General features: G+C 57.0%; 2 protein-coding genes across 9 annotated transcripts in view; one reads left to right on the top strand and one right to left on the bottom strand.

The window, feature by feature from the left end:
• Nucleotides 1-46: 46 nt before the first annotated feature.
• LOC123859842 (myotubularin-related protein 9-like) overlaps nt 47-12,103 on the bottom strand; it is a 39,401-nt gene continuing 27,344 nt past the window's right edge. For 2 of the 8 annotated variants that reach the window (XM_045898196.3, XM_064589551.1), the window contains 10 exons: nt 5,998-6,400; nt 5,712-5,820; nt 5,345-5,470; nt 5,057-5,230; nt 4,344-4,570; nt 2,716-2,877; nt 2,408-2,549; nt 2,105-2,325; nt 438-589; nt 47-356 (listed from right to left, as the gene is read on the bottom strand). In XM_045898196.3, the coding sequence (XP_045754152.1) occupies nt 226-356; nt 438-589; nt 2,105-2,325; nt 2,408-2,549; nt 2,716-2,877; nt 4,344-4,570; nt 5,057-5,230; nt 5,345-5,470; nt 5,712-5,820; nt 5,998-6,182 (1,629 nt within the window). In that variant the 5' untranslated portion in view covers nt 6,183-6,400 and the 3' untranslated portion in view covers nt 47-225. Of the gene's footprint in view, nt 357-437; nt 740-2,104; nt 2,326-2,407; nt 2,550-2,715; nt 2,878-4,343; nt 4,571-5,056; nt 5,231-5,344; nt 5,471-5,711; nt 5,821-5,997; nt 6,821-12,103 lie in introns of those variants that run through there. The other 6 variants (XR_010411029.1, XM_064589548.1, XM_064589549.1 and 3 more) reach the window with 6 other exon arrangements.
• FAM167B (family with sequence similarity 167 member B) lies at nt 8,697-10,301 on the top strand. Its single transcript, XM_045898213.3, has 2 exons — nt 8,697-9,184; nt 9,822-10,301. The coding sequence occupies exons 1-2, from the start codon at nt 8,924-8,926 to the stop codon at nt 10,056-10,058; spliced, it is 498 nt and encodes a 165-aa protein (XP_045754169.1). The 5' UTR covers nt 8,697-8,923; the 3' UTR covers nt 10,059-10,301.

The raw sequence follows: 12,103 nt of genomic DNA, 5'->3' as shown, positions 1-12,103 counted from the left end.
GACTGTGTCATCCTTTTCCCTTCTCGGTGACACCCCAGCGAGCTGATACCAGTCATGGAGATCTTTATTAGTTAGACCTCCCTACACCACAGACACTTCAAACCTGGAGCTTCAGTATGTTTTGGACTAGGCTGGGTTGCAGGCGCCCTCATCCAAGGTCCAAAGGTGCTGAGGGACCTGGAGGGGTCTCCGGAACATCTCAACCACTATCCAAGGAGCCAGCACTTAAAGTTGGGGCTCAGAGGCTGAAACTGTTGGCTCACAGCCCTCGGTCTTCTTATCTGTCACTATTTGCCACACCTTCTCCCAGGCTACCTCTGAGGGTTCAGGCGGGCGGATCCAGCGCAGAAATAGGCCTGAGGAGGAAGAGAAGGACAGATAAGGAAGCTGAGCAGAGGGGCTAGCTCCCCAGGGAAGGAGGTGGGGTAGGGGGTCACCTTGCCATAGTCGCAGGGTCTGGAGCTCCACAGAAGGCCAGATGGCCAAGGGATTGGGGACGTAGAGCGGGTTCCGGAGTTTCCGTTGCTCTTTTGGCTGGTTGAGCCCAGACCACAAGGAGTGGGTTCGAGTCCTCACTTCACACAGGCATCTGTAGGCAGTGAGTTTCCAGACTCAAGCTATGCCTTCTGGGATTCTGGACTGGGAACTCTGGTTAGGTGGGTGACAGCCACCCTGGGGGCAGGGATAATCTCTCCTTTTTCCTGCAAATGTTCTTGCCAGTCAGATCCTGTACTGAACACTGGAATAAAGTAGAACAAGACAAAGTCCTAGTTGTTTAGGAGTTCCATTTAGCTCTGCCTGGAAGCGTCAGGGAAGGTTACTGAGAATGTGCCACTTGGGCTGGTTCTGTCCGCAGAAGTTCACCAGGTGTGCAAAAGCATGGAAGTACTTAGGAGGGGAGACTACAGGGCCAAGAGCAAGAAAATGGGAGAGGGCCCAAGTGAGTGTTGGTGGGTTTTTGTCTTTTTCTCTTAAAAAGAGAGAAAAAGCACCAGCAGGGGGTGGGGGGCAGAGGGAGAGAGAGAATCACGCAGGCTCCACATCCAGTGCGGAGCCCATTGTGGAGGCCGACACGGGGCTCGATCTCATGACCCCGAGATCATGACCTGAACGGAAATCGAGTCGGATGCTTAACCAACTGAGCCACCCAGGCGCCCCTGTTGGGTGAGTTTTTTAAACTGGTGACAGCTAGAACAGTGAGGCGGCTGTTCCCACATCCCACATGGAAAGAAGAGTCTGGACTGGGGTCAGTAGGAGGGGCCTTTGCCAGGAAAGGAAAAGGTAAGAAAGTTTTAGGAGAAAGACTGTATATGAAGGACCGGGGAGAGGGAGATACATCGAGATAAGAGTTTCTAACCGGGATGACCCAGTAGTGGAGTCAGTGAAAACAACGTTGGGGCGGGGGGTTGTTGAGCAACAAAAGCGAGAAGAGGAGTGAACCCTCCCCTCATGTCAGACTGATGAGAGAAAGATGGCTTTGGGGGGCTTGGGAGCATAGGCAACAGGTGAACCAGATCGTAAGAACAGCCACTGCTGGGGTGCCCACGTGCCAGGCTCTGTGCCAAGCACTTCGCATGCTTTAACCCAGCTAATCCACACGCAGCCCCGGCCCCCAGACATGCCGGCTGCTACTAGAAGCCTCCTTGCTACTAACAGGAAACAGGTATCCTATGATCACCAGCAAGGTGAGTGATGGAGCCGGAAGTTAAGCCCAAACAGTTTGACTCCGTTTTCAACCTCTACTCCTTTGCTTCACTAGAATCAACCCTGCAAAGTGGTAGAGAGCCTCAGAAATGACTTATTTGGCAGCAACTTCCCCCTTCAGTCCTTGTTTTTAAGCTAGAGCTCTGTTTGCTCTTGGCTCTGAACAGAGTGGGTAGGTCTGAAGGACTGGCCGTGGACCCATTCAAATCTGGGTTTGCAGAAGTTAAGGGGAAGGGTGAGATTTGGAGGCAGGGGAGGAGAAAACACTGGGAGTTTTCCCCAAAGAGAAACTCATCCAAAAGGGACAGATGTCTTCTAGGGACCTCGGTGCTGATGCAGCAGGTATCTGACCCTGGCCTGTGCCTGGCCCCTGACCCGCCTTGACACCCCCTTCGCTCACCTCTCCTTTTCGCTGCTGCAGAGGAAGGTGCCAAAAGGGGAGGCATAGGCGTGCTCAAACAGGGCCAGCAGCAGCCCCTCCCCAAACTCCAGCGACAGAGGGAACTGGCGGCCCAGCTGCCACACGCAGTCCAGGAAGAGGAGAAAGGTGGGTGCCTCGTGCTTGGGGCGGGCATGGGAGAAGGCCGAGTGGGCACAGTGCAGCTGGAAGGGGTGGCCGGCCTGGGGAGGGGGCAGAGCGATGGGCACAAGGAAGCAGGGTCTCTGGATGGAGGGGCAGGGCTGGGGCTGAGCAGCCACTTACCTGGATCCACTCCCGCTCCACCAGTTCCTGGAATCCAGCTATGGTCTGGCTCGAGGGGTCCAGGATGAGCTGGGCCAGCGAAGTCACCAGCAGGGTGCTGTCCGTGCCTTCAGCCCCATGCACCAGGACGCAGGCCCCTTCCCTGTGGGCCAGGGCTGTTAACGGTGGCCAGGCCTTCCCAGCCTGGGTTGGGCGGGCCAGGAACCAAATGGGCCCATTTCTAGACTGTCCGTGCTTACTGAGACATGGCTGTGTGCCCAGGGGTTGAGGGCCCTGCCCATCCGTCCTGTTCTTTGCAGGGGGCTTACCTCCCCACGCCCTGGGCTGCTAGGCAGGCAGTGCTGAGTGCCTCCTTCACATGCGCCAGCCAGTGGCAGGCCTCCAGTTGACTGAGCCAGCGGTCCATGCTCTGCTCCAGGTCTCCACAGGCCTCCACCAGGCACATGAAACTCTCCTGTAGGGGCCATCCCCTGCACAAGCAGGAATCCGGTCACCCCATCTCCACCCAAGCTCTGGTGAGCATAGCCTGGGAACAAGCGCTCCAGACCAATGAGGCAGACAAAGAACCCTCAGAGGAACCCATCTGACAAGAGGGACACAGGACCATTTGGGGGGCCCACCTAATCTGATGGAAATGGTTCAGTATCTTGGAGGATTCCCCAATCTGATGGAGGAGACCCCAGACCCCTTGGGGGAGACCTAGTCTGTTGGGGGGTACCTGGGGAGGGGTCACACAGCCCTCCTGGGAAACCCCCAATTTGATGGAAGCATCCCAGTGCCCTTGAAGTAGCCCAGTCTGATGGGAGCAACACGGTACTCCCTGGGGCACCCCAGTCTGACAAGAGAAACACAACACTCTTAGGATTCTGGTACCTGCTCCTGCTTCCCAGGAACTGCCCTGCTCAAGATCACCAATGTGACCTCCTGCGAGAAAATCTCATGGAGACTTCCAGCCCTGTGTAAAAGCCTTCAGTGGCTGCCCCCTGCCTTTAGGATGAAGTCTAAACTCATAATCATGACATTCAAGACCTTTGCTCTGGTCCCTGTCACCCCTTTAGCCCCATCTCTCTGTGTCTAGCCCACAGTCTACACGTCCATCATTCTGAAGTGCTTGCAGCCCCCAAACAGGACAAGTGACCAGGAGCTCTGCCCCTGTGCACCTGCCATTCCTTCCACCTGGAATGTTCTGCTCTCTGGCCAACTCCTCTTCCAGGTGCCAGCTAACACCTCCAGTTCTCAGGGCAACTTTCTTTGCACTCCCTACACACAGGAGAGGGGCTCCTGCTCTGTGCTGCCACTCATCACACTGAACCCTCACTGCCCACGTACCGCTGGTCTCCCAACCCCGTCTGGGCTGGCCACCATCCCAGCCTCTGTGCTCAGTCAGCACTGGCTGAATAAAGGAATAAACAGTTTTGTATTCTGGACAGGGGAGCAGTCCACTCTCCGTAAAGCACAAAAACCCCCTGAGGACCTGCTCTTGGTACTACCACCACCTGGATACATACAGCTGCGCAGGTAGAGCCCTCAGGGGAGGGCTGGGACCAATGGGGAGAGAGGTGTGTGTGCGTGTGTGCATGTGTGTGCGTGTGTGCGTGTGCATGTACGTGCGTGTGTGTGTGTGTGTGCATGTGTGTGTGGTGAGGTTGTTCGTGGAAGACAAATTCCAGTTTAATGTAAACAGAGGCTTTTTCTTTCCAGGCAGGGTTGGGGGTACCTAGAGAGAAATGAGCTCTGTGGAGGGGGGGGTGCAAGTGGGGATGCTCACCGGATAGGGTGGCTACTCAGAAATGCCTAACAGTCAGTCCCCAAGGTTCCTGGAAGACACCCCCTACTCCTACTACACCCCCCACCCCCCCACCCCCCGCCACACACACTCGTATCCCCAAAGAGTCCGGTGGGAGAGCGCCCAGAAGAGGACAGAAAGACGTCTCACCTCTCCAGGGGCCAGTGCAGCCGTTTCCAGCCCGGGTAGGCGGCTTTGGCCTCGGTGCCGCCACCAGTCACGCGGGCCTGTTTGGCGGCCTGAGCCGAGCGCGTGTCCAAGACGAAGCCCCGGGCCCCAGGGCGAGCCCCCGCCAGCACAGCTCGCAGCAGCTCCTCGTCCTCAGCGCAGCGCCTTTTCTGGGGACCAGTCAGGGGCTGGCTGGAACGGAGCAGCACCTGCGGACGGGGACGCCACTCCGGAAGCCATAGCCACCCAGCCCCGGCCCGGGGACGTCGCTCGGGGAGCCCCTCGGGAGCGTCTACACACTAGGGCGGGTCTAGAGCCTGGCAGGGGCGGGCTGGAGCGCAGGGAACCTAGCCGCGGAACTTACAAGGCGCAGGGCCCGGGCTTGGGTGGGGTGTAGCCGGAGGGGAAAGGGACCCGAAGAGTAGACCTTGGGCGGGTCCAGGGTTGACGAAGACCGGGCTAGGCTCCAGGGACCCGAACGGCCGGGGACCCGTCCCAGATTGGCAAGACTCCGTCTTGGGACAGAGGGGCGGGGTCAGAGTCCGGGGAGGGCAGAGGGAACGGAGGGGGCGGGGCCAGAGAGGGCAGGAGCCTGGGAGGCCAGCGCGCCGCGAATTGGCCGGGCCAGTGCAGAAAACGGCCAAGAAGGGCCGCAGTTGTTCCTAGTGGCGGAGTCTGGGGACGCGCGGGCTCACGGTGCCGCTGGGAGCGTGGTGGTAGCTGAGCACAGGGAAGCGGCCTCCCTGGCGGAAGCGGGCGCAGCGCGCCAGGGCATCGTCGTCTACCGCGCGAGGCACGATCACGGCGCGGGGGTAACTGGGGCACAAGCTGAAGTCCCCGTTCACCTCGCTCAGCCGCCACGCGTTGGTCTGCGGCGCAGGGAGAGGCGAAGGCCAGGTTAGGGCACTCAGTGAGCGCCCGGTCCTCACGCCCCTTCCAGGCCCGGCGCTCGCACAACCGCGGGCCCCCACGACCGCACCCACCTCGCGAGCTACTCGCTTGTAGTAGCGTTCGGGTGGGTGGAAGTGCCAGGCGTCGCCCAATCTCAAGCCCTTGGGACGGTAGAAGAACGGAAAGGAAGTGATGACCGATTCCAAGGACGACAGCGCCTGGGGAAGGAAGTCGGGGGATCTGGGCAAAGTCGAAATCTTCTCACCCGCGCGCTCCCGGCCCCTGCGCTCCGCAGCTCCCTCCTCTGCAAGTACTCTAGACCACCCTGCATCCCTTGCCATTAGCTGTGTCCCAGGATAACACTGGATGCTGAGTCTCCCTGCGCAATAGCCCCTGTTTACTCCCGAGTCGTTACGAAACAGGGGTAGCTTAAGGGCCTCGGGAGCACCGCCGGCGTACCTCGATGGAACGGGCGATGTCCAGCGTGGCTTCCACGCCCTCTATGTCCAGCTGCAACACTCGCAGGTCCTTACAGCGCAACGTGATGGTGCCGGAGTCACCCGAGACCCTGGGGATGGACGGGCTTAGGCTTAGTATCCCCCGCCCCCCACCAGGGGAGGAGAAACGAGTTTATTCGGATTGGACGCAGCGCAAGGGGGCACCAGTTCCAACCGCGCTTGCCCTTCCCCCTCCTCCGCGGAGCCGCAAGCTCCGCAACTACGGGGACGCCCCCGCCACGGCTCACCGCTTCTCGATGGAGTCTACCCTACGCAACAGCAGCAGCCACAGGTCTGAAGTCGCCTGGGGCCCCGGCGACAGCAGCAGGTGGTGGCCGGTGACGCATAGCGTGCCACGCAGTGGGGGCGCCTCCGGACCCCGCAGGAGCTTGGCTTGGGCCCGGCCGGTACGGATCAGCTCCGAGAACTCCATTCCGTCTGTGGTGGGCCTGGGGCCCAGCAGAAGGACAGACTCCCGGAGCGTCAGGCGGGGCGAGCGCGGGCTCCGAAAGGGACAGGAACTGGCTGGGCAGCTGGCGACGCCGGCAGGACAGCTGTTAAGGAGGCCCCTTGGAGGAAGGGATCGGACAGTTTCACAGGAATTTCCCCCTCCTGCTGCCAGCACCTCTGAGCGAGGACGCCGGCCAGAACCTGTGAAGGAAATCTCAATTTCATCTATCTGTGACATGGGGAGAATAATCTTGCTTAAAGCCCTTCACCTCGTGCCTTGTTCTCAGTGGCACTCAACATTTTTGGGGGGTTTTTTTGTTTGTTTTGTTTTTTAACCTAGGAGCTGGCACTCTCACTGGCTTAAAAAAGAAAAATTACCGTCTCTTCTTTTGTACCCTGGTGGAAGGGGTGGAAAGGGTGGGTGTGAAACTGGGAACTGTCTGCTTCCTTCCCCTACATCTGAGGCTGGGTGGGGGAAATCCCTTAGTCCACCTTAAATGGAAGCAGCTGTGTAGCTGGTGCCCCTCCCCCACCACAGCTGGAAGTCCCTGCCTGAGGGCGCCCTCTACGGGGGCCACTCCTGGCTTAGTCCTGCCCTCTCCTCTCACTATCACTCCATCCTTCAACCAAATATGAATTGCCCATACACCGAGCTGGCCCCTGTATAAGGACACAAAGATGACTGAGGAAGGTTCTGTTCATTGGGATTTTCCGATTGGCAAGAGACACACCCAAGCTGGTAAACTACAAGAGGTGAAAGGATTTACTGGAGGACCCATCCATCCATCTATCCATCCATCCAATTATTCTTTCATTTCTTTTTTTTTTTAATTCTTTCTTTTCTTAAACACTGATGCCTACACTGTGTTAAGTGCTGATTACTAAGAAGAATAAGACAGACACCTGCCTTCAAAGGGCCTTTTGGGGGGCGCCTGGGTGGCTCAGTCGTTAGGCGTCTGCCTTCGGCTCAGGTCATGATCCCGGAGTCCTGGGATTGAGTCCCGCATCGGGCTCCCTGCTCGGCGGGAAGCCTGCTTCTCCCTCTCCCACTCCCCCTGCTTGTGTTCCCTCTCTCACTGTGTCTCTCTCTGTCAAATAAATAAATAAAACCTTAAAAAAAAAAAAAAAAAGGGCCTTTTGGTCCACCAGGTTCCAGGTTTGTGTGGGTGTGCGTGTGTGCAAAACCCTTCTTTTAAAAAACACACGCACAAAAAGAAAAGAAATCATAGGTGGACACCCATAATATAAACATAAAATCGGAATGATCTGTGAAAGGAACCAGACATAAAAGAGTATGAATTGTAAAATTCCAGACCAGCTGGGATGGGAATTAATTAGAAATGCAAATTATCAGCCCCACCCCCACCACCACGTGTCTCCTTAAACACGTTTTCCAGGAGATTTCCACGCACACTAAAGTTTGAGAACCAGGGGCACCTGGGTGGCTCAGTTGGTTAAGCGTCTGTCTTCTCTCTTCGGCTCAGATCATGATCCTGGGGTTGAGCCCTGCTCAGCAGGGAGACTGCTTCTCTCCCTCTGCCTCTTCCCAGCTTGTGCACGTGCTCTCTGTCTCTGTCTCTCTCTCAAATAAATAAAATCTTAAAATCCCAAAACACATTTAAAAAAAAATAAAGTTTGAGAACCATTAGGAAGTACACAAAAAGGCAAACTAATGGTAGCTGTCAGAGATTGGGAGAGTAGTGACAGGCCAGGGGCATTCCTGGATGCCAGTAATGCTCAGTTGTTCCATCTGGGTGCTGGGTACACAAGTGGGTTTAGTTTGGGAGAATTCAGCAAGGCTTGTCATTACTTACGATGTGTGAAATTTTCTGTGTGTCTGGTATTTTTCTTTCTTTTTTTTTTTTTAAAGATTTTATTTATTTATTTGACAGAGAGAGACACAGCGAGAGAGGGAACACAAGCAGGGGGAGTGGGAGAGGGAGAAGCAGGCTTCCCGCGGAGCAGGGAGCCCGATGCGGGGCTCGATCCCAGGACCCTGGGATCATGACCTGAGCCAAAGGCAGACGCTTAACAACTGAGCCACCCAGGCACCCCTGGTATTTTTCAATACAAAGTTTAAAAAAGGGAACAGCTCTGGTTGAAGCCCTGGGAGGGGCAGGGAGAGGGAGGGTCTAGGAGCCCATCTACGGCTCTGCCCTTATCCCATACATAGTCCTTGAGGGATTTCCAAGGGAACCTAAAGGTCCTTAGAGTACAGCTTGAAATTATTTATCTGTCCCAACAGAGAGTCCGTGACATGTCCAAATGTCATGAGGACAGAGGGCAGCTCATCAGCCTTCTATCCATTCCCCACCCCCCTTAACTTGGGTCTTGGGAAGAAGGCCAAGACTCTAGTGTGGATGATGCTTTTCTCATCCTGGAGCAACTTCCTTTCTGGGAACAGGGTGTCTCCTTTTGGGCAAAGACAATAAAATTCATCCAAGGGGCCGGAGGAGCAGGGCTCCTCCTGCCCTTATCCGGATGGCATCACGTGGCTCCGGGTTAGCAGGCCAGGAAAATCCCAGCCCTTGCACACTCAGCCTCCCATACCTCTCTATTCACCCACCCTGACACACTCGGCCTCCCTGACCCGCCCTGAACATTCACCATCACACACTCCCTGGCACAGTTCTGTCACCCTCGGCTCCTGCGGTCACCCCCCAGCCATACTGCCAGCCTTTCCCAGAGCTGTAGCCTTGCCCCGTCACTCACCCCAAACCCACCATGTCCCTGGGGCCACTGGAATTCCAGGCAGTGGGGGAAGAAAATGAAGAGGATGAGGAGGAAGAGAGCCTGGACTCTGTGAAGGCCCTGACGGCCAAGCTGCAGCTACAGACGCGGCGGCCCTCGTATCTGGAGTGGACAGCCCGGGTCCAGAGCCAGGCGTGGCGCAGGGCCCAAACCAGACCTGGGCTGGGGGGCCCCGGGACCCTCTGCGGCTTCGACTCAATGGACTCTGCCCTTGAGTGGCTCCGCCGGGAGCTGGTGAGTCGGGTGGGGTGGGCAGTCATCCTTAGGACCCGAGAACCAACCGTGGGTGTGGGGAGGGGATGAGGATGGACCTCACCTCCAGCAACTGCCCTACTCCTGTGGCTTTGTCCTGGGGCTAAGGAGCCGTGAATGGACCTGTCCAGTGATTTATTCAGGGAGACTTGCTGAAGCAGGATTCCAGCCAACCTACCTACTACCGACCTCTCCTGTGGCTCTGGGGACAGAGCCCTGCCCTTCGGGGCCACCAGTCATAGATGGGGAAGGCATGGCCTCCCCTACTCTGGGAATTGCTATAGCACAAAGGTGCAGTGCAGGACAAAATGAGGCACTGACCACACTGTAGGCAGAACCTGCGGAGACCAGCATTACTCAGGTGGCTCTTAACCCAGTACGTGCAAACAAAAGGATGTCTAGCCTCTAAATTGGAGACTGCAGTTTAGTTGACCTGTATTTGTGTAACAGTCGCTCCTTAGTTTTAGAGCAAGATCTGAGCGATGCGGAGGGATCAAGCTGGGGCGAGAGGGGGTGGGGAGACCCAGGCGGTGCAAAGACCCAGGTGTTGACAGGAAGGGAGGACTGGCGCGAGCGGCTGCGGACCAGTGCGCAGTCTCACGCCCCCTCTCGGCCGCAGCGGGAGATGCAGGCTCAGGACCGGCGGCTGGCGGGGCAGTTGCTTCGGTTGCGGGCCCAGCTGCACCGGCTGAAGGTGGACCAAGCCTGTCACCTGCACCAAGAGCTGCTGGACGAGGCGGAGCTGGAGCTGGAGCTGGAGCTGGAGCCGGGGGCCGGCCTCGCCTTGGCGCCGCCGCTGCGGCACCTCGGCCTCACGCGCATGAACATCAGTGCCCGGCGCTTCACCCTCTGCTGAGGGGCACCTGCGTGCCTCCTGAGACCCGCTGGGAAGGAGGAAGGGAGGGGTGCCTCAAAGGCGCCAGCACCTGGCAAGGGGTGGTGGGAGGGTTGGGGGGTCACTCAGTTCTCTGGGAGTATAAAGCCCCAGCATCCTGTCAGCCCTGCTGCCCTAGCTTGAGGAGGGGATGTTGGAGGAAGGGGAGAAGCTCACAGACCGCCCCCCGCCCCAACTCTTCAATAAAGGCCCTCTCTGCTTCCATCAAGGTCTCTGCAGTCATTTATTCAGGCCCAAGGTCGCTGTGTGTTTATCTGTAGCTGGGGCCAGGGATTCCACTGCCTGGGTTGGGGTGGAGATGAACGGATGGATCCCCATCTCTCCCTCAGCTCCAGCACTGTCTCGCCCTCTTATCAAGTTCAGAACTGGGCGAGAACCTGAAATCCTAAATCACCCCTATGACAGGTGACAGGTCAAGGGGCAGCTGAAGAATGCAGGACCTGGTGGACCTGAGTTCCAAGCCAGCTCCACTGTGCATTTCTTTTCTTTTTTCTTTTTTCAAAATATTTTATTTATTTGAGAGTCAGAGAGAGAGAAAAAAAAAAGAGAAAGCCCGAGTAGGGAGAGGGACAGAGGGAGAAGCAGACTCCCTCTGAGCAGCCAGCTGGATGTGGAGCTCCATCCCAGGACCTTGAGATCAGGACCTGAGCTGAAGGCAGACAGGTTCACTGAGCCACCCAGGCGCCCCTCACCACGCATTTCCATCAGACCTTGAGGAGGTCCCTGCAGCTGTTTGTTTACCTCTCAGCTGGAAACGCTACTATGCTACTTCTACTGCACAAGGAGTTGGGGATGTCTTCAGTGAGACAATGCTTAATAACACTCAAAACCGGGGCGCCTGCGTGGCTCAGTCGGTTAAGCGTCTGCCTCCAACTCAGGTCATGATCTCAGGGGCCTGGGATGGGCTCCCTGCTCACTGGGGAGTCTGCTTCTCCCTCTGCCCCTGCTGCTCCCCCTGCTTATGCTCTCTCTCTCTCTCTCTAACAAATAAATAAATAAAATATTAAGGTGCACCTGGGTGGCTCAAATGGTTGAGAGTCTGCCTTCAGCTCAGGTCATGATCTCCAGGTCCTGGGATCGAGCCCCACATCGGGCTCCCTGCTCAGAGGGAGTCTGCTTCTCCCTCTGCGTCTCCCCCTGCTTGTGCTCTCTCTGTCTCTCTCTAATGAATGAATGGAATCGTTTAAAAAATAAAAAGAATAAATAAAAATAAAAAAATCTTAAAAACAAACCAACAGTCGAAACCCACGAACCGTCTCTTGCTTATCCTTGCTCTCACCCCTGGTAGTGGTACTGCTGTGCGGAGGCCCGGAGACGGGCCGGGCAGGGCTCTGGGTCACTCTGTGGGTTTTTTAACATTGCGTCTCCTCAGCCTTTGTTTCTGTAGCACCCGCTTTGTCTGACTTTCCAGCTCAGGCTTCCTCTTCCTCCCCCCATTTCCTGTCTCCCCCTTCCCTCTGTAGCTGAGGTGCACAGAACATCAGCTTCCACCTCACAAACCCCAACAATGCTCTGTGGGCTCCCCTCCCCCAGCCTGCTCACTGAGTGTAGGCTCCCGTGGTGGTGACTGTGACACATCTATACTTTCCTGGGGCCGGGGTGGGGGGGGGGGCTGGAATGGCAGGGCCCAGCCCTGGTGCCTCATAGAAGCCACCCAGGGTTCCTCATAACACCGGTAACCTGGCCCTTAGCCTGTGATGGGTGCCACCCTCAGCCTGGCCCCAAGGGAAAGGGAGATTCTGGGCCTGCTTGCTGCCTGTGACTAGGTTCCTGTCTCCTGCCTCCAACAGAAAGGCCTACCAGTCAGTGGCCTGCACCTGGGAGCCGGGCAGGAGTGTTTGTCTTGTCTCTCACCTGTTGCAGAAGATGGTGGCAGGCCCTACATTTCTCGCAGGGGCTGTGGCTTGCCTCTCCCTGAATTAGAAGTCTCGCCCTAATTAGTGGGTGTGATCCTGTCCTCTGCCCACAGCACGGGCTGTAACCTGGTCTCTTGAACGGGGTTCAAA

Source organism: Mirounga angustirostris, unplaced genomic scaffold (assembly GCF_029215605.1).
Source record: "Mirounga angustirostris isolate CCGP_5_RB_7025 unplaced genomic scaffold, mMirAng1.0.hap1 SCAF_4, whole genome shotgun sequence".
Taxonomy (NCBI): domain Eukaryota; kingdom Metazoa; phylum Chordata; class Mammalia; order Carnivora; family Phocidae; genus Mirounga; species Mirounga angustirostris.
Note: the sequence above shows the minus strand (reverse complement) of the source record. Positions and strands in the feature narration are given on the sequence as shown.